At 44.1% G+C, this 16,388-nt stretch overlaps 1 protein-coding gene across 1 annotated transcript in view; it reads right to left on the bottom strand.

Annotated features, from left to right (window-relative positions):
* The window catches only part of QTGAL (queuosine-tRNA galactosyltransferase), a 103,703-nt gene extending 103,314 nt beyond the window's left edge, over positions 1–389 (bottom strand). The window contains exon 1 of the mRNA XM_031506389.2: positions 335–389. Within this exon, the coding sequence (XP_031362249.1) occupies positions 335–385 (51 nt within the window). The 5' untranslated portion in view covers positions 386–389. The remainder of the gene's footprint in view (positions 1–334) is intronic.
* Positions 390–16,388: the final 15,999 nt, after the last annotated feature.

The raw sequence follows: 16,388 nt of genomic DNA, 5'->3' as shown, positions 1-16,388 counted from the left end.
GTATATACATATATGTATGTATAGACATATATATACATATACACACATATATACACATATATACATACATATATGTATGGATATACACATATGTATGTATGTGTATATATATGTATATAAGTACGGGAAGTAACAGAAGCAGGAAGCGTTGTAGGAAGATTTTACGACTTTCATTGCCAAGCCCGTGTACCGAACGCGCCGGGGCTGCCGCTCTGCAGAACCCGCCGGCACCGAGCCCTCCGGGGGACCCTCCCGGGCCAGCCCCGGCCCCGCCCGAGCTGCCGAGTCCGCCCCGGGCCCGGGGCACCCCGGCCCGGCCCCGCCTGCCACGTACCACCTGCACGGGGGGCTCGGGGCTCCCGCCGGCTCCCCCCGGCTCCGCCATCGCCGCCGCCCCGCGGGGAGGAGCGGGAGGAACAACCACAGAGACGGAGGCGGGAGCGGCCGGAAGAGGCTCCGCTGGCGGCGGCTGCCGAGCCCGGGCCCGGCCCGTGAGGGCACCGCGGCCCCGGCTCGTGAGGGGACTCCCGGCCCCAGCCCCGGCTCATGAGGGGATCCCCGGCTCATGAGGGGACCCTCGGCCCCGGCTCATGAGGGGACCCCTTGCTGATGAGGGGACCCCCGGCCCCAGCCCCGGCTCATGAGGGGACCCCTGGTCCCGGCCCCGGCTCATGAGGGCACCCCGGCCCCAGTCCCAGCTCTGAGGGGACCCCCGGTCCCGGCTGATGAGAGGACCCCCGGCCCCGGCCTCGGCTGCGGAGACAGTCGTACGGCAAATCACACTGTGTAAAACCAGTGTCCGCAAATGACACAGAGTCCTGCAACTTCATTCGAATAAAGGCAGAGGCCACACGCCCGCAGTGTTTTGTCTCTCTCTGGAGGAGCTCCCTTTTATCCCAAACTCCCGGCCGCTCGTTGCCCTCTTCCTTTCCCAGTGCTGAGGTATTAGGAAGTGTTATGTGTAGTATTTTTATATTAATTTGGCTGGACAAATTTTCATTTATAACAGAAGGTACAGCCTTCCCGAAGCTCCTGCCACGTGTTTCCCCCACTGAAACATGTCATTTTCACAAAGTCCAGGCTCCTGCCGACCCTTGTCAGTTCCAGCAGCCAAGTTGTGTGAGCTCTGCACAACCTGCTGCTTGTTAATAGAGACATTAAGACCCGTTTCAAAGACCTTAACACCCATACCCTGACTTATCGAATTGTTTCTTAAAACATTAGCACACATCTTCCCTCTCACACTGATTCCTCAATTGATGCTGACTGCACTTCCCCGCCTGGTCTCTAAGCTCAAACTTGTAAATTTTCAACAGTGTTACAATACTTTTTCAAAGTTATTTCCCACACTGAGGTATGGTGACAGCTAGTGGTCTGCTTGAATTGAAATTTGTGGAAATTGGAACAAATTTTTCACTTTGGAGTTGATTATTGTACATATTCCTGGAGAATGATAATGGTAATGCCAGTGTTCTCTAATCTCTTCTGTCTGTGCTCTTCTTGGTCTGAACTACTGTGTTCAGTGCTTTTTGAATAAAAAAGCTTCTAATTACCGCTAAAAAGGAAAAATTGCTGGTGGTAATGGTGCCATTTTCATAGACTTGTGGAATGTTAAGGGGTTGGAATGGAAGGGACCTTAAAGCCCATCCAGTGCCACCCCTGCCATGGGCAGGGACACCTTCCTCTGTCCCAGGCTGCTCCAAGCCCTGTCCAACCTGGCCTTGGACACTTCTATGGATGGGACAGCCACAGCTGCTCTGGGCACCTGTGCCAGGGCCTCACCATCCTCACAGTAAAATATTTGTTCCTGATATCTAACCTGAATTTCCCCTCTTTCAACTTGTACCCATTACTTCTTGTCCTGTCACGGCAGTTCCTGACAAAAAGTTCCTCTCCAACTTCCTTGTAGGCCCCTTCAGATGCTGGAAGTCTTTTCAAAATATACTGGAAAGTATTATTGATCATTTATTAACTGAAATCATGGTTGTGCAACCACTTACTCCCTTGAAAGTATTCACAGCTAAAAGGGATTGCAGCACCAGGCCCTGTACAACAACCTATTCAGAATTTTTAAAATTTGCACAAAGCAATCTTTGTTAAGCAAAATCCTGAGATTATCCCTTGTTTATTTGAAGAGCCTGTTAAACAGCCAGACAATTCAAGGAGCAAACAGAGACGAGTTATCTTAAAATGTTGGTTGGCACACGAATCTGAGAACTGAGGTGAGGAGAACAGCCAAGCAGTAATTCACCCTCGGAATCTATTTCAAATTATCTGCACAGCTTCTCACCATCCAGCCTGAGTTTAATCTCTCCATGAACAGCACTGTTAAATATGATCATTCCTGTTTCTGGCGACAAAGGCTGCTGGCACTGTTATGTTGCCTGCGTGCCTTGCTTTATCTAGGAAAGTGTAGCAGAGTATTGCTTTACTCACCCTAAACCAAACAAAAGTCCTAGTCAGGGACAGCGCCTCATTAAGCGAAGCAAAATGCAAAGCCCTTGCTACCTTCCCTGAGGAAAATACAGAACCAGTCAAACCCACCAGAAATGTTTTCTAAGTTATATTATGTAGCTGACCACAGGGAGTAATGAAATAAAAACTTCTGCTTAGAATGTGATTTTTGTTTGGGGTGGGTTTGGAAAGACATTTAAAGGCCCAGAAGCATGTGGAACTTATTCAGTGGGATTGTCAGGGCAACCTAGGCAGCTAACACCCATTGTGAGAGTTCTTACCTACTGGCTTTTGAAATTCCAGCAGGCATTTCTGTGTCCTTGGGCAACTTGGGAAACGAAATAGTTTCCAAAATACAGTCAACTGTTTCACTGCCCATCCCATTTTCATGTGGGGCAGAATGGGAAGAGATCTCCCAACACTGTCATAACAAACTCATTAAGAAGCAAGCAAAGATGAGTTGGTCCTAGTTCTACTTCCAATTGCTCTATGTTAAAGATTTTTCACAGTGGTGGGGGGCAGCTCACAAAGCAGTCCTCATAGCTGAAAGCATTGCAAACTCAGACATTTCTCATCAAATTAATGTTTAGCTTTTATTTCTGACAAAATAATCTTTCGACGAGTATTACTGTGAACCTAAGATTTGCAATTTCTGGATGTTTTAACTATCAAATAAAAATTTTCCTCATCTTAATGGAAAAACATAATATCTAGAAAGTCGGTTCTCAGTTTTTTTTACATATAACTGTCATTTCTAAAATGACACAGACTCACAGTATGAACAACATGGACATATTGACTTGTGAGGGCAGATCTCAGCTGATTTCACTGGAGTTTAAAAGAAGATAAAGCAAGATTGCTTGTATAGGCTATCAGTAGGGTTTTTGAGGCCAAGTAGCCTTGGATTAATTTGAAAAGCTGAAATAATAAGTGAGGTGATAAAAATGCATCTGTACAAACAAATCTCTTGTGTTGTGGAGCAGGTGAGCAACTTAATTTGGTTGTATTTTTATTGGAAAGACAGAATGAGTGAGTATAGAGTGTTCTTTTAACACATTTGTTGCTGAAGTTCCAAGCTCTAGTACTGAAGTATTTCCAGAACACACTGTGTCGAAAGGATCAGTCAATGTAGTAGGTAAAAAATTCAGCTCAGAGCAAGTTTTGAAACCACTTCTATTCAAAGAATGCTTTGAGCTTCCAAAAATGCTCTGTTATTTTCATAAAATGTCACGGTTGAGTGGCAAGAGAAGAGAGGGGCAATATTTCTCATTACAGTACAAAACAACAAAAGGGGACTTAAGCTCATCTAGTCCTGGCATCCTGAGACAGGATCAACTCACAAACACCTCCTGGTCTATGGGGCTTCACAGCATCCTCAGCCACTTTACTGCAGTCCTTGCTCTCTCTGCCCATAGAAAGAATTTCTTAATAGCCAGCTTAGATATTGCAGCATATTCTAAGCCTGCTGAAATGTGGCTGGCTAAGATCTTTTCCCTCTGGCTAAAAGATGCGACTTCTGTGATCTCCCCAGTTTTGGAGCTGTTGAATCTGAGCCTATAGCATAACATTCCTTTTATACAGATGCCTTTTGCTGTCTCTCTCTCCCTCCCTCCAGAGTGTTCAGCTCCCAAGGTACAGCTTCTCACTTTGAATCCTCTTAGTAACAGCATCTTAATATTTTACCTTAGGCAAGAATAATCCCACTTTTCTCCTGCCTTAGTAGATTTGGTACTTTATCTGCATTTTAGACCAGATGTGAAAGGTTTTGCTGGGCTATTAAAAAGAAAAAAAGGAAACAAGACCCTTACCACCCTACCCTGCTTTCTTGCAGGCCTAAAAAAAGATTTTATAGTCCAACACCCTGACTAAATAGTAACAAGGAGGCCAGTAACCTGCCCAAAGATAAGACTAGAGTCTCTTAGAAAGGACGCAGGCCCCCATCCCTTCAGCCTGTATCTCCATCCTAAGAGGCTGCTCTGCCCCCTCCTCCAGGGGTCCTGGATAGCCCTCTCCCAGTGCCTTTATCCCCTGCAGCTGTGTGCCTTCTCAGCTGCTTGCTTGCTAATGCCTATGTTAACCCTTTCTTTGCCCAAGGAGATTGCAAATTCCATCACAAATCCTTTAGTCCTTCCCAGCCTGCAGACCCTTTGTGAATTTATGATTTTACGAATTTGAAAATTGCTGTTGAATTTCCCTCCCATTCTATGCTCTTGTTGAGTTTATGGACATCTGAGTCATTCAGTGATGTTTTAGACCTTTGTGTATTCCCCTGGCTCTGTTCTGGATGCTCTCTGGGCACTTTGCATCTCTGCTGGAGAATATGCCCCAGCACCAGTCCTGGTGCTCCTGCTGGGGCTGGACCAGAGCAGGATTACTTTTCATGTCTTGCAAGCCATACTCCTGTTTGCACAGCTTAGTGCAGTGTTTGCCTTTTCCACAATGGCTTGACACTGTTAACTCCTAATCAGCTTGTGATCTATTATATCCCCTAGATCTTTTTCTGCATGAGGGAAACAGTATTTTAGCAGTTTTATTCCAGTCAGCCACATGAGAAGAAAATTACTGAAGTAGTGTGAGTGAGATTATCTGCTTTGTGCTTCAATGCCAGGATTGTTTACTGGTTTCCAATTAGCTACATGTGTATACCCTGTGAAGGGAGTTGCATAAGAGCTGCTAATGCCTTCCTTTGGCCTTCAGAGCATTTATTACTAGCAGGGACTAGTACCTAATAGTTATTTGGGCCAATTTCCCTGTGTACTCAAGACTTCAAATGCTCAGTGGAAATTACAGGCCTAATTGCTCTTACAACTTAGACATATTGAGTTTGGGTAACCTCACTGAAAAATGCTGCTGCTCCTTAGAGAAGAAATGTTGTGTGATACATTTCTTTCTCTGAATCATTAGCTGTCCTTAGAAAGGATGTTGCTTGTTTTTTCTTTCTTCTTTTCAAATGAGTCAACCTGAAGAAGCCAGTGGTTGTTTTGATGAGGCAGTAAATACCACAAATATTCTGTTAAGCTGGAGTACTGGACTTGGGTAGCTTTGTGGGTGAAATAGAAAACTCCCATTCATCTCAGTAGCAGCCCACACCTCCAAACATACACTCTCCTGGACCAGCAGACATCCCACCCCGGTGTGCTTCCCTGTCCTGCCCTCAGACTGCTGGGCCACAGCAGAGTGATATTGTGCAGGTTCCCTGTTCTGCTCAAGCCATTCTCCTCGCTGCTCCAGCTCAGGCTTTTGAGGGTACTTTTTTATTTAGTATGATTTTGTGGCATTAAGACTGCAGGAGGTGAGGCAGTGACAAGTGAGAAGCACAGTTCTTCCAAAGAAGAAGCAGATTAGTACAGTTTTTTCTTTGCCAAGGGCTTTAATATTTGAGCAACATTATGCAAAGTTAGACTTTAATTTGGTAATCTTTTCCTAAAGGAATGGTTCTAAATAATGCAGTTTTTAAAAAATAGAGTAAAATAAGCAAATTTATTTTTTAGCTTGTGAAATCTTCTGGAGGATCCAGTGATAAGCATATGATTATGGTCATATCACCTCAGTTAATACAGTTTGGCTTTTCTGTTAACAAACCAATCTGAAACTCAGTAAAGTAATAGAGGCATTTTCCTTATGTACCTAGAAAAAGATTTTTAAGTAAGTTATTTGGAGGGAAAACATCCTTATTTACAAAAGATAGCAAGATTCAGATAATGGAAAGAGATAAAGGGTGGCCTTGAGTTCCCATTTTCCTGTGTGCCACCACTGATAACCCTGGAAAATCAATGCTTCTACTTGAAGAAGAGCAAGCCTTTCACCTTTCCAGTATTCAGTTTAGGTCCTTTGTTTTTCAAAACCATGCCTCTGATCTTCTTGATGACTGAACTGTTAAACACTTGCAAAATCAAGTTATTCTGAAGAGCTGAGGAAAGTAGGTGGAAGTGTGTATTTCCCAAAGATTCCCTGATAAGTTCATACTATCCACAGACAGAATTTTGTAGTACTTCAGTACCTTTGGGAGCTTAAACTTCTTCGCGTATAAGTACAGGAAGCATCTGACATTTTAAGATGGGAAAGTGCTTAAAGAAATAAATCATATCCCTCCAAAGGAATGTATACATAGTATGAACTGGGATTTGTATAATATAAGAGATCCACAGACAATGTATTGGATGCACATCTTTATATGACACACAGGAAGAGAAATGAGAAACATTTTGAATTATGAATTAGCCAAAGCTTCTAAAGAAAAGATACAAGAATTGTATAGCTCTAGAGAATACAGCAACATTTACTTAATATGTCTTCATTGAAAACAGAATTCAGTAGGTTATTTAAATCTTTATACTGCCCTATAAAAGACATTTTATTATATCTTATTGTCTATTTTAATATCATCCTTTAAATGCTAACCTACTCAGAAAAGTGGGTCTTAAATTACAGTTTATTGTGACTAATTCAGTTTTGGTTTTGTTTAATTTTCAAGCCAAGATTGTTCTGCATTTTCCTGTAAATGCCAGTTCATCACACTCACCCTGGGTTATGAAATTAAAAGTTTTCACGTTCATGCATCTTCAGTAATACAGATTTAACAGCTTCCTTAAAGCTAATAATAGTGCTGATAATACAAAAGGCAGTAGAGAGAGCAGCTCGCTCCCTTACAGCTGCACTGGCTGTGTGTTGTAAAAGAGTAGCAAAGCTGTAATTCTTGTCAGAAAATGGACCAGATGTGAGCAGAGCAGAGACAGGAAACTCTTCTTTTCAGTGAAAATCTGTTACTTTGTCTTTAGATTCTTTCTTTGCTGAGTGTAACCCTTCTCCAGGCCAGGAGGGCCTTTGAACAGCCGGGGGAATGCGGTGCTAACCTGAGGACGTGCTGAGCAAAGGACCAATGAGCTGTGCAAATGGTATCTGTGATGGTTTGTTAAAATCTTATCCAGCAGTGCCCGCAGCTCGGGGAAGGGCAGGGACACAGCCCCGGGGTGGCATCATCTGTCCCACGGGGAATCACAGTGGGGACATGCCCGTGTTGGACCACTGAGCCCAGCTGGGGCAAGGGTGGGAGGCAGCGACTATTTATTTCATTGTGTTGAGGCTCCCTGGTAACATCATCCTGATGCCATTAGAGCCTGCAATAAACCACCATGCACAAAAGACTCTGCATCTCCCTCCCTGTGACAAAATGAACAACCCAGATACTTAACTTCCATCTAAACTTTCCCTTCCCAAATAAGGTACTATTTTTTTTTTTTTTTTTTTTTTTTTTTTTTTTTTTTTTTTTTTTTTACCGCAAGAGAAAGAAATTTAATTTCACCAGCTGGGAAGTCAAGATCCTCATTTTGACTTCAAGTGAAAACAACTAAAAATACCTTTTTGCTAACATTACTGCTTTTGCTCTGCCTGTTAAGACAGAGTTCAAGGATGAGAGTGCACTGAGAGCACTGGCCTAGAAGCAAACCCTGTGGGTATTTAAATACTGGGATATCTCTATATGCAAATTGGAAGTTCCATATTGTATTAGACCCTCCAACTGTAGAAAGTTGTGTTTGTCAGTGTTCTCATCTTGGGTTCTCAGATTATTTATGCAGCTGACAACCCACGTGACCGTTGTGGTTATTATGCACGTAAACTTGAACTTTGACATTTCATCCTGTTGCAGAGCCTTGGTATGTGCATTCCTTTATCTTCCCACCATCCCTGCAGTTGCTGTTCATTATTGTCAGTGCTTATTAGTTAGAAAAGTCCATTCCATTTTGTTTGGGCCAATTAACTGGTGGAGAGAGCAGCATTTAGAGGATCCCCACTAGCTGTGTATCACCAGCTATCATCCACTGATTGATTAAATAAACCTGAGCTCTGCTGCACTCTTCAAGAAAGGAAATTCTTGTTTCTCAGTTGACCAACTTAAAAAACTCTTAAGACTTTTGAGTATTTCACTTTGTTATGACAAAGGGAAAAACAGACATTGTGTAGCAAATTAAATGGGAGCTGTTGTAGTATTTATTGTCATAACTACTTTAGATTCTTTTTCATGTGTTTAGGATAGTGTCTTCCTAAAAAACAAAGAAGAAGAATACCAGGAGAGGAAACAGTCCTTGTGCTGCTTCAATATTGTGACCTGCAGCCTGTCTGAAAACATGACAAAGCCTTGATTGTGCAAGTGCCCAGCTGATCCAACAAGCAATGAATGAGTGAGCAATGGTCAACAAGGAGGAGTGGATATCACACAGGGCAATTCAAAAAGGTTGTAGTGCTGTGAAGTGAGAGAGGCATAAAATGAAATAGAACCAGAGATAAATAGATCATTGACCATTTGGGTTAATTCTACTTTTTTTTAATTATTTTCTTTTTCCTTGAAATTGTCCTGCATGGAAAAAAATGTCACTATAAATGGGAAAGAGATATGTCTTCCAGTATGGAAGAAAAGAATTCTTTCAGTCTTAATGACTGATAATTTTAAACCAGAATCTGATCTAAATATGCATGAGATCTCCAGGAGTGTGCTTGGGTCACATGCCAGGTAGTGCAAGCCATTTGTGTCAGGGAAGTACAGACTGTCAGATTTCCACGTGCATTCAAGCATTTGGGTCCATATAAGGCCCCACCAGACATGTCAGCATGAGAGAGGATGAGAAAATCTGACATGTTACAAGAGCTCTCCTCCAGTTCTTCTTGGGAGCACAGGATTCAACAGTAGGGAGGATTCCCTTTCCTTCAAAGACTTACATTGGTCATTTTACTCTTGAATAGATTCAATTGGATTTTCAGTCAGAATTCTGCATGAGAAAACGGACCAAGATAACAAAATCCAGATTTGATACTTAGGTACTGCCTCAAGGACTTCTTTTAAAAGCATTAAAAAAAAGAGTTTGGGTGACCACGGCATCTCCTAAAAATATGAGACTCTATTCTGGCTTGATGGTGCTTCTGAGTAAAAGCACTTCTGATTTACTAGTCATTATTGTTAGTTTTGTTAGATCATTTTAGATCTCAACAAGACACCTAACTACACCTTCAGACTTTCATGTTGTTTTGTTTTTGTCACTGATCTCACAACAATAAATTGGCAGAGTACCACGAATTTGTGTCAATACAGTGCTCCTCATCAATTAAATTCAGCATCATAATATAGAGAAATTATTTTCAGAAGGTCATGCAAGGAACTGAGAGAAGACTTCGAGAGAGAACCTAATTTTCCTTTCCCTTAGTCCACTACTTTAATCAGGGGAGCATCTCTGGTCAGATTTGTTGGCACCTAAATGAGAGTGTAATCTGACTTAATAAAGCCATGATAGTCAACACATGCTTTGAACCAAAGGAAAAGGAAATAAATGAGAGTGTCTTTCAGCAGAGTTTGCAAAACTGACAGTCTCATTTGAGCTTTGGGTTTCTTTTGAGGAGTTTTTTTGCTTCTGGTGCTAAAAGGGAGGAGGTGAAGCAGGGTCCTTTATCCCCTGCAGATACATCTGCCCTGCAAATACTGCCTCAAAGCAGCACAAAGGACCCTGCTTTGTGGAGCAGCACAGATCTCATTTCACCCTCAGATCCATTGTTTTTCCTTAAGCAAATATGTAATAATGTCAGAAATTATGGATTAGTTATACAATCCCTGATCTGCTTTAACCAGGGTTAGTGCTGTTCCTTCCAGAATGCTGCTGACAGACAGACAGACTGACTGAGTACCTACACAGAGCTCTTTGCATTTTTTCTCTGTTAATGTAATATTTGGTAAGACATCACTCATTTAGTGTGTGATTGAATTTAAGAAGGAATGAAAATGTTTATGCTGTTAGTAACAACTGGACAAACCTTGCTGCCCCTTTCCTACAAAAACTGTCATTGAATTTAGGGTGAAATTTGGCTTGCAAAAATGACTCCATGGACCAAATCTGCCTCATGGGAGCTTGTCAGCTCTAAAAAAATCCTTGTCATCAGATCTGAGGTTGATCTGGTCTCTGAAAAGATCTGCTGTTGAAAATTAAGTGTGAAATTTGAAAATTATTAAGTTGAATTATTTACCTTGCTACTTCATTATGTCTGCAAAAATATTCTCTCTCCTTCTGGTAACCTAGCAATGAATACCCAGTGCACAGTTATTTTTTCACAATTTGTAGGAGAGTTGCATTAAAATGCATGTCAGTGTCTATTTCCTGACAGGCATGTAGCAAGCAACACTGCAGAAATGTTTGTTTATCCTGGCAGGGGCTGGATTTGTTTAATGTAACTTCCACCAGTTTTGTCCAAATTCTGACTCAGAAAGGAAAATATATTCTTGTTTTCTGATCAGTGTTACAAATATTCTCTTTAGCTTTGTTTTTATTTAGAGAAGTGACTGCTAGTGGATTTGGACCTGTGTCCTCTGCTGTCATATTCTCCCTCCATGTACTGGAAATTGTTGAATACTTTTGAAAAACTGATTGCACAGACTGAGCCTACAGGTTGCAGAGTGGAGACAGGCTGGAGGAGCTGAAGAAAATGAAAAATTAAGCCAGCCAAGAGATATGCATCATGATTCATATCAGCTTCACCAGTGGCATAAATTATGTTTTCTAAAACAGGAAATTAATGTTTATTAAGTGGTAGAAATAAACAACTGGTTCTCTTGAAGCGTCCTCAGACTAAATGCTGTTTTCTGAGTACTTCTTGGCAGACATTTTAAATACCTAGGTTATTGTGAAATGAAAAGAAAACACTCATTCTTGTGGATGAAATGCACAGGACTATCCCCAAAACAACAATATGCTGAGGCCTCTTCAGAGCTTTTTGGTTTTGGCTTCAGCTTTATCCAGACTCAGGCATGCAAGCAGGAGTTACTGCCTGCACCCCAGAGGGCTCCCTGGGCTTAGGCACTAAATCCTCTGCCTGGGTCCCCAGTCCCGAGACAGCCTTGCTGTGTGGGATGGGAATGAGCTGTTCCTGAGCCATCTTTTGTTCTTTGTGTTACCTTTTTGATCCTCTCAATAGGCTGCTTGGGTCCAGACATCATTCCCTTCCTTGCTTTGGAGTTTGATGTGCAAAGAGTAAAATGCAAATTCCTGTCTGCATAGGCTGGGTTGCTTAACAGTTCAAGGTGTTGGGAGTGGGGAAATGGTGAGAGAAAAGCACCAAAACCATTGCTCCCATGCTGCTGTGGCCCGTGGCTTGATCCAAACCAAGCTGTGTGGTTTGGGAGACTGGTCCTTAATATGGCAAAGCCTGGGTTTAGCACTATCACAAAGTATAGGTTTAATCTTCACTCCACCTTAGAGCTCTTGGCCAAAAATAAGTCTCACTCAGCTTCTCCAGTCGATGTATTTTACCTGGCTGAGGTATTTAAATCAGGAGAAGCGTAGCCAGGAGTGCAGTCTTGTTCTGCAGCCAGCATGGAGAGGCAGGGATGCCTGGACTGAGTTACCCCATCCTACAGAGGGGCTTTGCCCTGGGAGACAGGGCAGGACAGCACACCTGACCCCCCTGCTCAAAGGTTGGTGTTGGTCCTGTGTCTTACCCTGCTTCATACCTGGGAGATCAAAATAGAGGCCTTGAGGAGAAAGGGAAATGTATTCTTTTGTTAGCAAATAGAAATTACACGTTGGCCACACTACTGATTTGCCTCAAATGTTGAAGTATTCTTGGGAAGTGAACCTCCCTGCCTGCAGTGTTCATCCCTGTTTGCACAGTGCTGTGCAGAGAGGGGCTATAGGTGTAACTCTAGGTACACCTACTGGTTTGGCCACATCACAAGTCTGGGCATCTCTACCTTTTTTTTTTTCTTCTTTTTTTTTTTCTTTTTTTTTCTGCTGTTGCATATTATGATGATTTTATTTTATTCCCAAAGTTTTTTTTTGTTTATCTGACAATTAAATACCTGACAATAATTAAGTACCTGACAATGAAGTATCTCTCTTGATGCCTACAGCATGCCTACAGCAAAATCCATTGATTTGGGTGGGAGCTGGTTGGGATCCCAATGCAAACATCCAGAGGTGGAAGCTGGATGTGTGTGCAGCAGGAGCTGCAGTGCAGTGGGAGCTGTTTGTGTCAGAGCTGCCTGTGTGTGTCCACAGCACAGGGGCAGCTCTGCTCCCCACCCCCTCTCCCAACTCTTCTTTAATGCTGCCTCACTCTTAAAAATGCAATCTTTAAATTAACACGGTTTCAGAAATACTGCTGTCCTGCAGCTGGATTTCAGGCATGCCCTAACACCAGCTTCTTTTAGCAAAGATTTACTTAGTTTTCTTTAAATGTCTGTTGTATTCCAAAGGCCAAAACTTTTCCCTTCAAAACAAAACAAGAAAAGCAAGATGTGATGTAGTGGTTTAGGCTCAGTAGGAATTGTGCTGGGATATTAATGCTAAACAAGTACTCAGGAGTGAGCAGGAGGGTGCAATTATGGATGAGTGTATTTTCTTCACTGATTTTAATTTCATGAGAGCAAGTAACACGGGCCCCCCTCACCACACACAAAGGTTTCCCACTGTCCATTCAGCTGCTGAACCTCTCCCTGTTTTGTTACTCTGCTCACTCCTGTCTGTCCACTGGATTTACCTTACAAATTCTATTTCCTATTGCTCCTGTATTCATTGTCTATTGTCCTCTCTGTGGCTTGTTTGAATTCTTAGACCACTCTCTTTCCCTCCTGCTTTGCCATGCATGCTATTTAGCTATGGCTTTGCCTTTCCAGAAAATACCCTGCTTCTCCTCCTTCCCCCTCCTCCTTCAAAGTTTCAGATTTCCCTTGCTGGCAGGCAGCGAGGGGCTGCACACCAGGCACCAGCCCTTGGGTCTGCTCTGTAACCACAGGACCTGATTCCCCTCCTGCAAACTGAGTAGCGTGACAATAAATCAGCTGAGAGGGGGCTGCTTGGAAACTGGAAAACAGGGACACGTAGTGAAAGCAGCTCACAGGAGTTCACAGCTCCCCCATATATATTCCCCTGGGGACAGCAAGGCTGAGTGAGACCTTTCAACAGATTAGCTCTGCCACACTGTTTAAAGCAGCTTTGAATGTTCAGCTGAGATGTGCTTAACCCTAAATCCAGCATCTAAAGCGCCCTTCCTGTGCCTTCCGGCTGGGTCCCAGCTTGGCAGGGGGGTTTGTCCCTAATAATGTAAACACAGCCATGCTTTGAAGAAAATTTGAATCCAGACCTGAGCTTGAGCCCATCTGTAATCGCTACTTGATTTTGCTTTCCTCAAATCTGTACTTTTGAGTACTGAGGAAAATGAGTCACCTCTCCTTTAACAGGTTCTCCTCCTGCAGCCGCCTGCTCTTTAAAATCCTTAAAAGTCCTTTAAAATCGCCGCTGTTTATGCCTGGGTTGGCAGCCGTGACAAGCAAATATTTAAAGTGTATTTAGAAGGAAGTGTCTGAAGTGACTTTGTAGAGTCTCATCTTTGAGTTGCTCCGTGAGGAAGGCAGTGGAGCTTTACTGGGGTTCAAGTGTTTGAGTGTAGGGAGCTGCTTCCAGAACCTGTATCTCCAGTCCTGCCGCATTAGGTCAGAGTAGTTACTCAGTGACTTCTGTTTTCAGAGGAGTGTGAAGCCTTTACTGCAGAAGATTTATGTTTCCATTCGACATTATACAGTATTTTCCTCCCAAGATTTCAGTGAAGTTCTGCTCTTTCTGAATCGTAAATGAAAAAAAAAAAAAATTACTGTTCAGAATGTTCTCTCTTGAAAAGATGTTTGCTTTTCACAGCTCAAACAGAAAACAGCTCAGTGCATCCAAAAGCTGCCTCACCCTTTGAGCGTGTTCCCAGATCTCAGCCAAGAGCACTACTATGGAATAGCTGTGAGTAGCCGGAAGAGCATTGTAGGGATTGAGATGCAAATGAGCAAACCAAGCAGCCCCCTTCGCTGCAGAGGTTCCCTATCTCCTGCTGCCCCTCACTTTTGAACTGGGGGAGGCTTGACCTGGGCTTTGCTCCGCAGCCACCATCCCTGGCTCCGCACCACAGCCCTTGGCTGCAGCCACCAGCCCGGCCTTTGCTCGCTTGTAAGGCTCAGCAGCTCGGGGAGGATGAAAACTGTGTCAGCATCAGGAAGGCGTGGAGGACAGGAGGGGCTTTCAAAGTCCCCGTGTTGCCATTGCTTTTCTGGGTCCCGAGAACTAAATGCCACCGCTTTTTCTGAGTTAAAAGGAGGGGGGAATAAAAGCCAGAGATAGTAGCCACTGCAAAATAGCACACGCTGTTCCTTTTCTTAAAAGTTCACAGTTTTCAGGCAGTTTCAAAAGTTCCAGAGAGTAATGTGACCTGCCTGGGCACTCGTTTGTTTTATCAAATGCAGGGAGTTCGAATATTGCAAAGGAAATCAGATATAGTAGGTTGGGGGGCGTGCAGAGGGTTGCACATATAAACACTCAGAGGAATAAAGCAATATGGTGTTTTCTCTGTATGCTTTTCTTTCCAGTGTGAGGGAAGGAAGCAAAACATTCTAACAAAACCTTCTAAAGAAATAATCAAGGCACTGAGCTCTAAAGCCTGTATCCCTGCACATGACTGGGAGAAAAAGGCGTTTTGCATTATTGCACGTTGTCATTACTTTGCTCAGTGTTGTCCCTCCGTGCTAATTACATGTTTACATGCATTGCATCATTGGGCAGAATTACTGTAATTATGTTAATACTTCATAATCAAGAGAACACAGTACCTGTAATTTACCAAACAAAAAGGACATGAAAAGCTAAACCCACAAATGGAAAGGGATACACTGCAAAGGATTTAATCCTCGGTGCAGCAGCGAGCAGGAAGCTTTCAGAGCTGGAATATCCTGCTTCAGCCATTGGATGCTCTCAGAGGACACCAGGGCACTTTGCAAGGTGTTTTAGCAGGTACTAAGGAGACCAGGGTGTAAATGTTTAATGCTCATTCATGAACTCTCACCTAGCAAAATCAGTGCCCTTCATAAAGCTGCATGGCAGACTCTTGAAAGAGCAACAGGAGACTAAGAAATTCGCTGATCTGGAAATATTTTAACCCCTCTCCTATCTGTGGATGTACAAAATCAATCTCAACCCCCTTGTTGCTTCTTTGAAAGAAATTATATGGCACCTGGCTATCAGAGCACAGTTGTGTGTAGCTGGATCATTTTCCTCCTACCCCCATCCGTGTTTTTTTTCCCCATTTATCTTGGCCCGGGTAGTTTGGGCTTTAGGTTGATTCACCCCCTGCACTCCCCTCACGTCCTGGAAGGTTTCTAAGGGTCTCTGTCACTAAGGGTTAAGTATCTGAAGTCAACAGCGGAATAACTCAGGACATTAAACAACACAAGGAGTTATCCCGAGTGGTCATTAAGTGGTGAAGAGTAATACAAATAAGATCGAGTCCCAAGTGCTTCCTGGTAAGTGGAAACACAAGCAACTTGCAGCAAAATCGTCAGCCTTCATCTACAAGGAACCGCGCCTTGGTAGAGATCCTACTGCAAGCTGAGTCACCTGCTGCAGCGAGGTGCAGGGCGGGCACCGGGGCTGCACCCCCGGGACAGGCTGGGGGGCACTGCGGGCATGCAGGGATGCACCCCCGGGATCCAGGGCTGCACCCCCGGGATCCAGGGATGCACCCCCGGGACAGGCTGCGGAGCACTGCGGGCATGCAGGGATGCACCCCCGGGATCCAGGGATGCACCCCCGGGATCCAGGGCTGCACCCCCGGGATCCAGGGCTGCATCCCCGGGATCCAGGGATGCACCCCCGGGATCCAGGGCTGCACCCCCGGGATCCAGGGCTGCACCCCCGGGACAGGCTGGGGGTCACTGCGGGCATGCAGGGATGCACCCCCGGGATCCAGGGCTGCATCCCCGGGATCCAGGGATGCACCCCCGGGATCCAGGGCTGCACCCCCGGGACAGGCTGGGGGTCACTGCGGGCATGCAGGGATGCACCCCCGGGATCCAGGGATGCACCCCCGGGATCCAGGGCTGCGGAGGGCGCGTCTCAGAAAGTTTCCCGGCCAAACGAAACCCT

This window comes from Lonchura striata, chromosome 19 (assembly GCF_046129695.1).
Source record: "Lonchura striata isolate bLonStr1 chromosome 19, bLonStr1.mat, whole genome shotgun sequence".
NCBI lineage: Eukaryota > Metazoa > Chordata > Aves > Passeriformes > Estrildidae > Lonchura > Lonchura striata.
The sequence above is the reverse complement of the archived record's forward strand: the minus strand, read 5'-3'. Positions and strand labels throughout refer to the sequence as shown.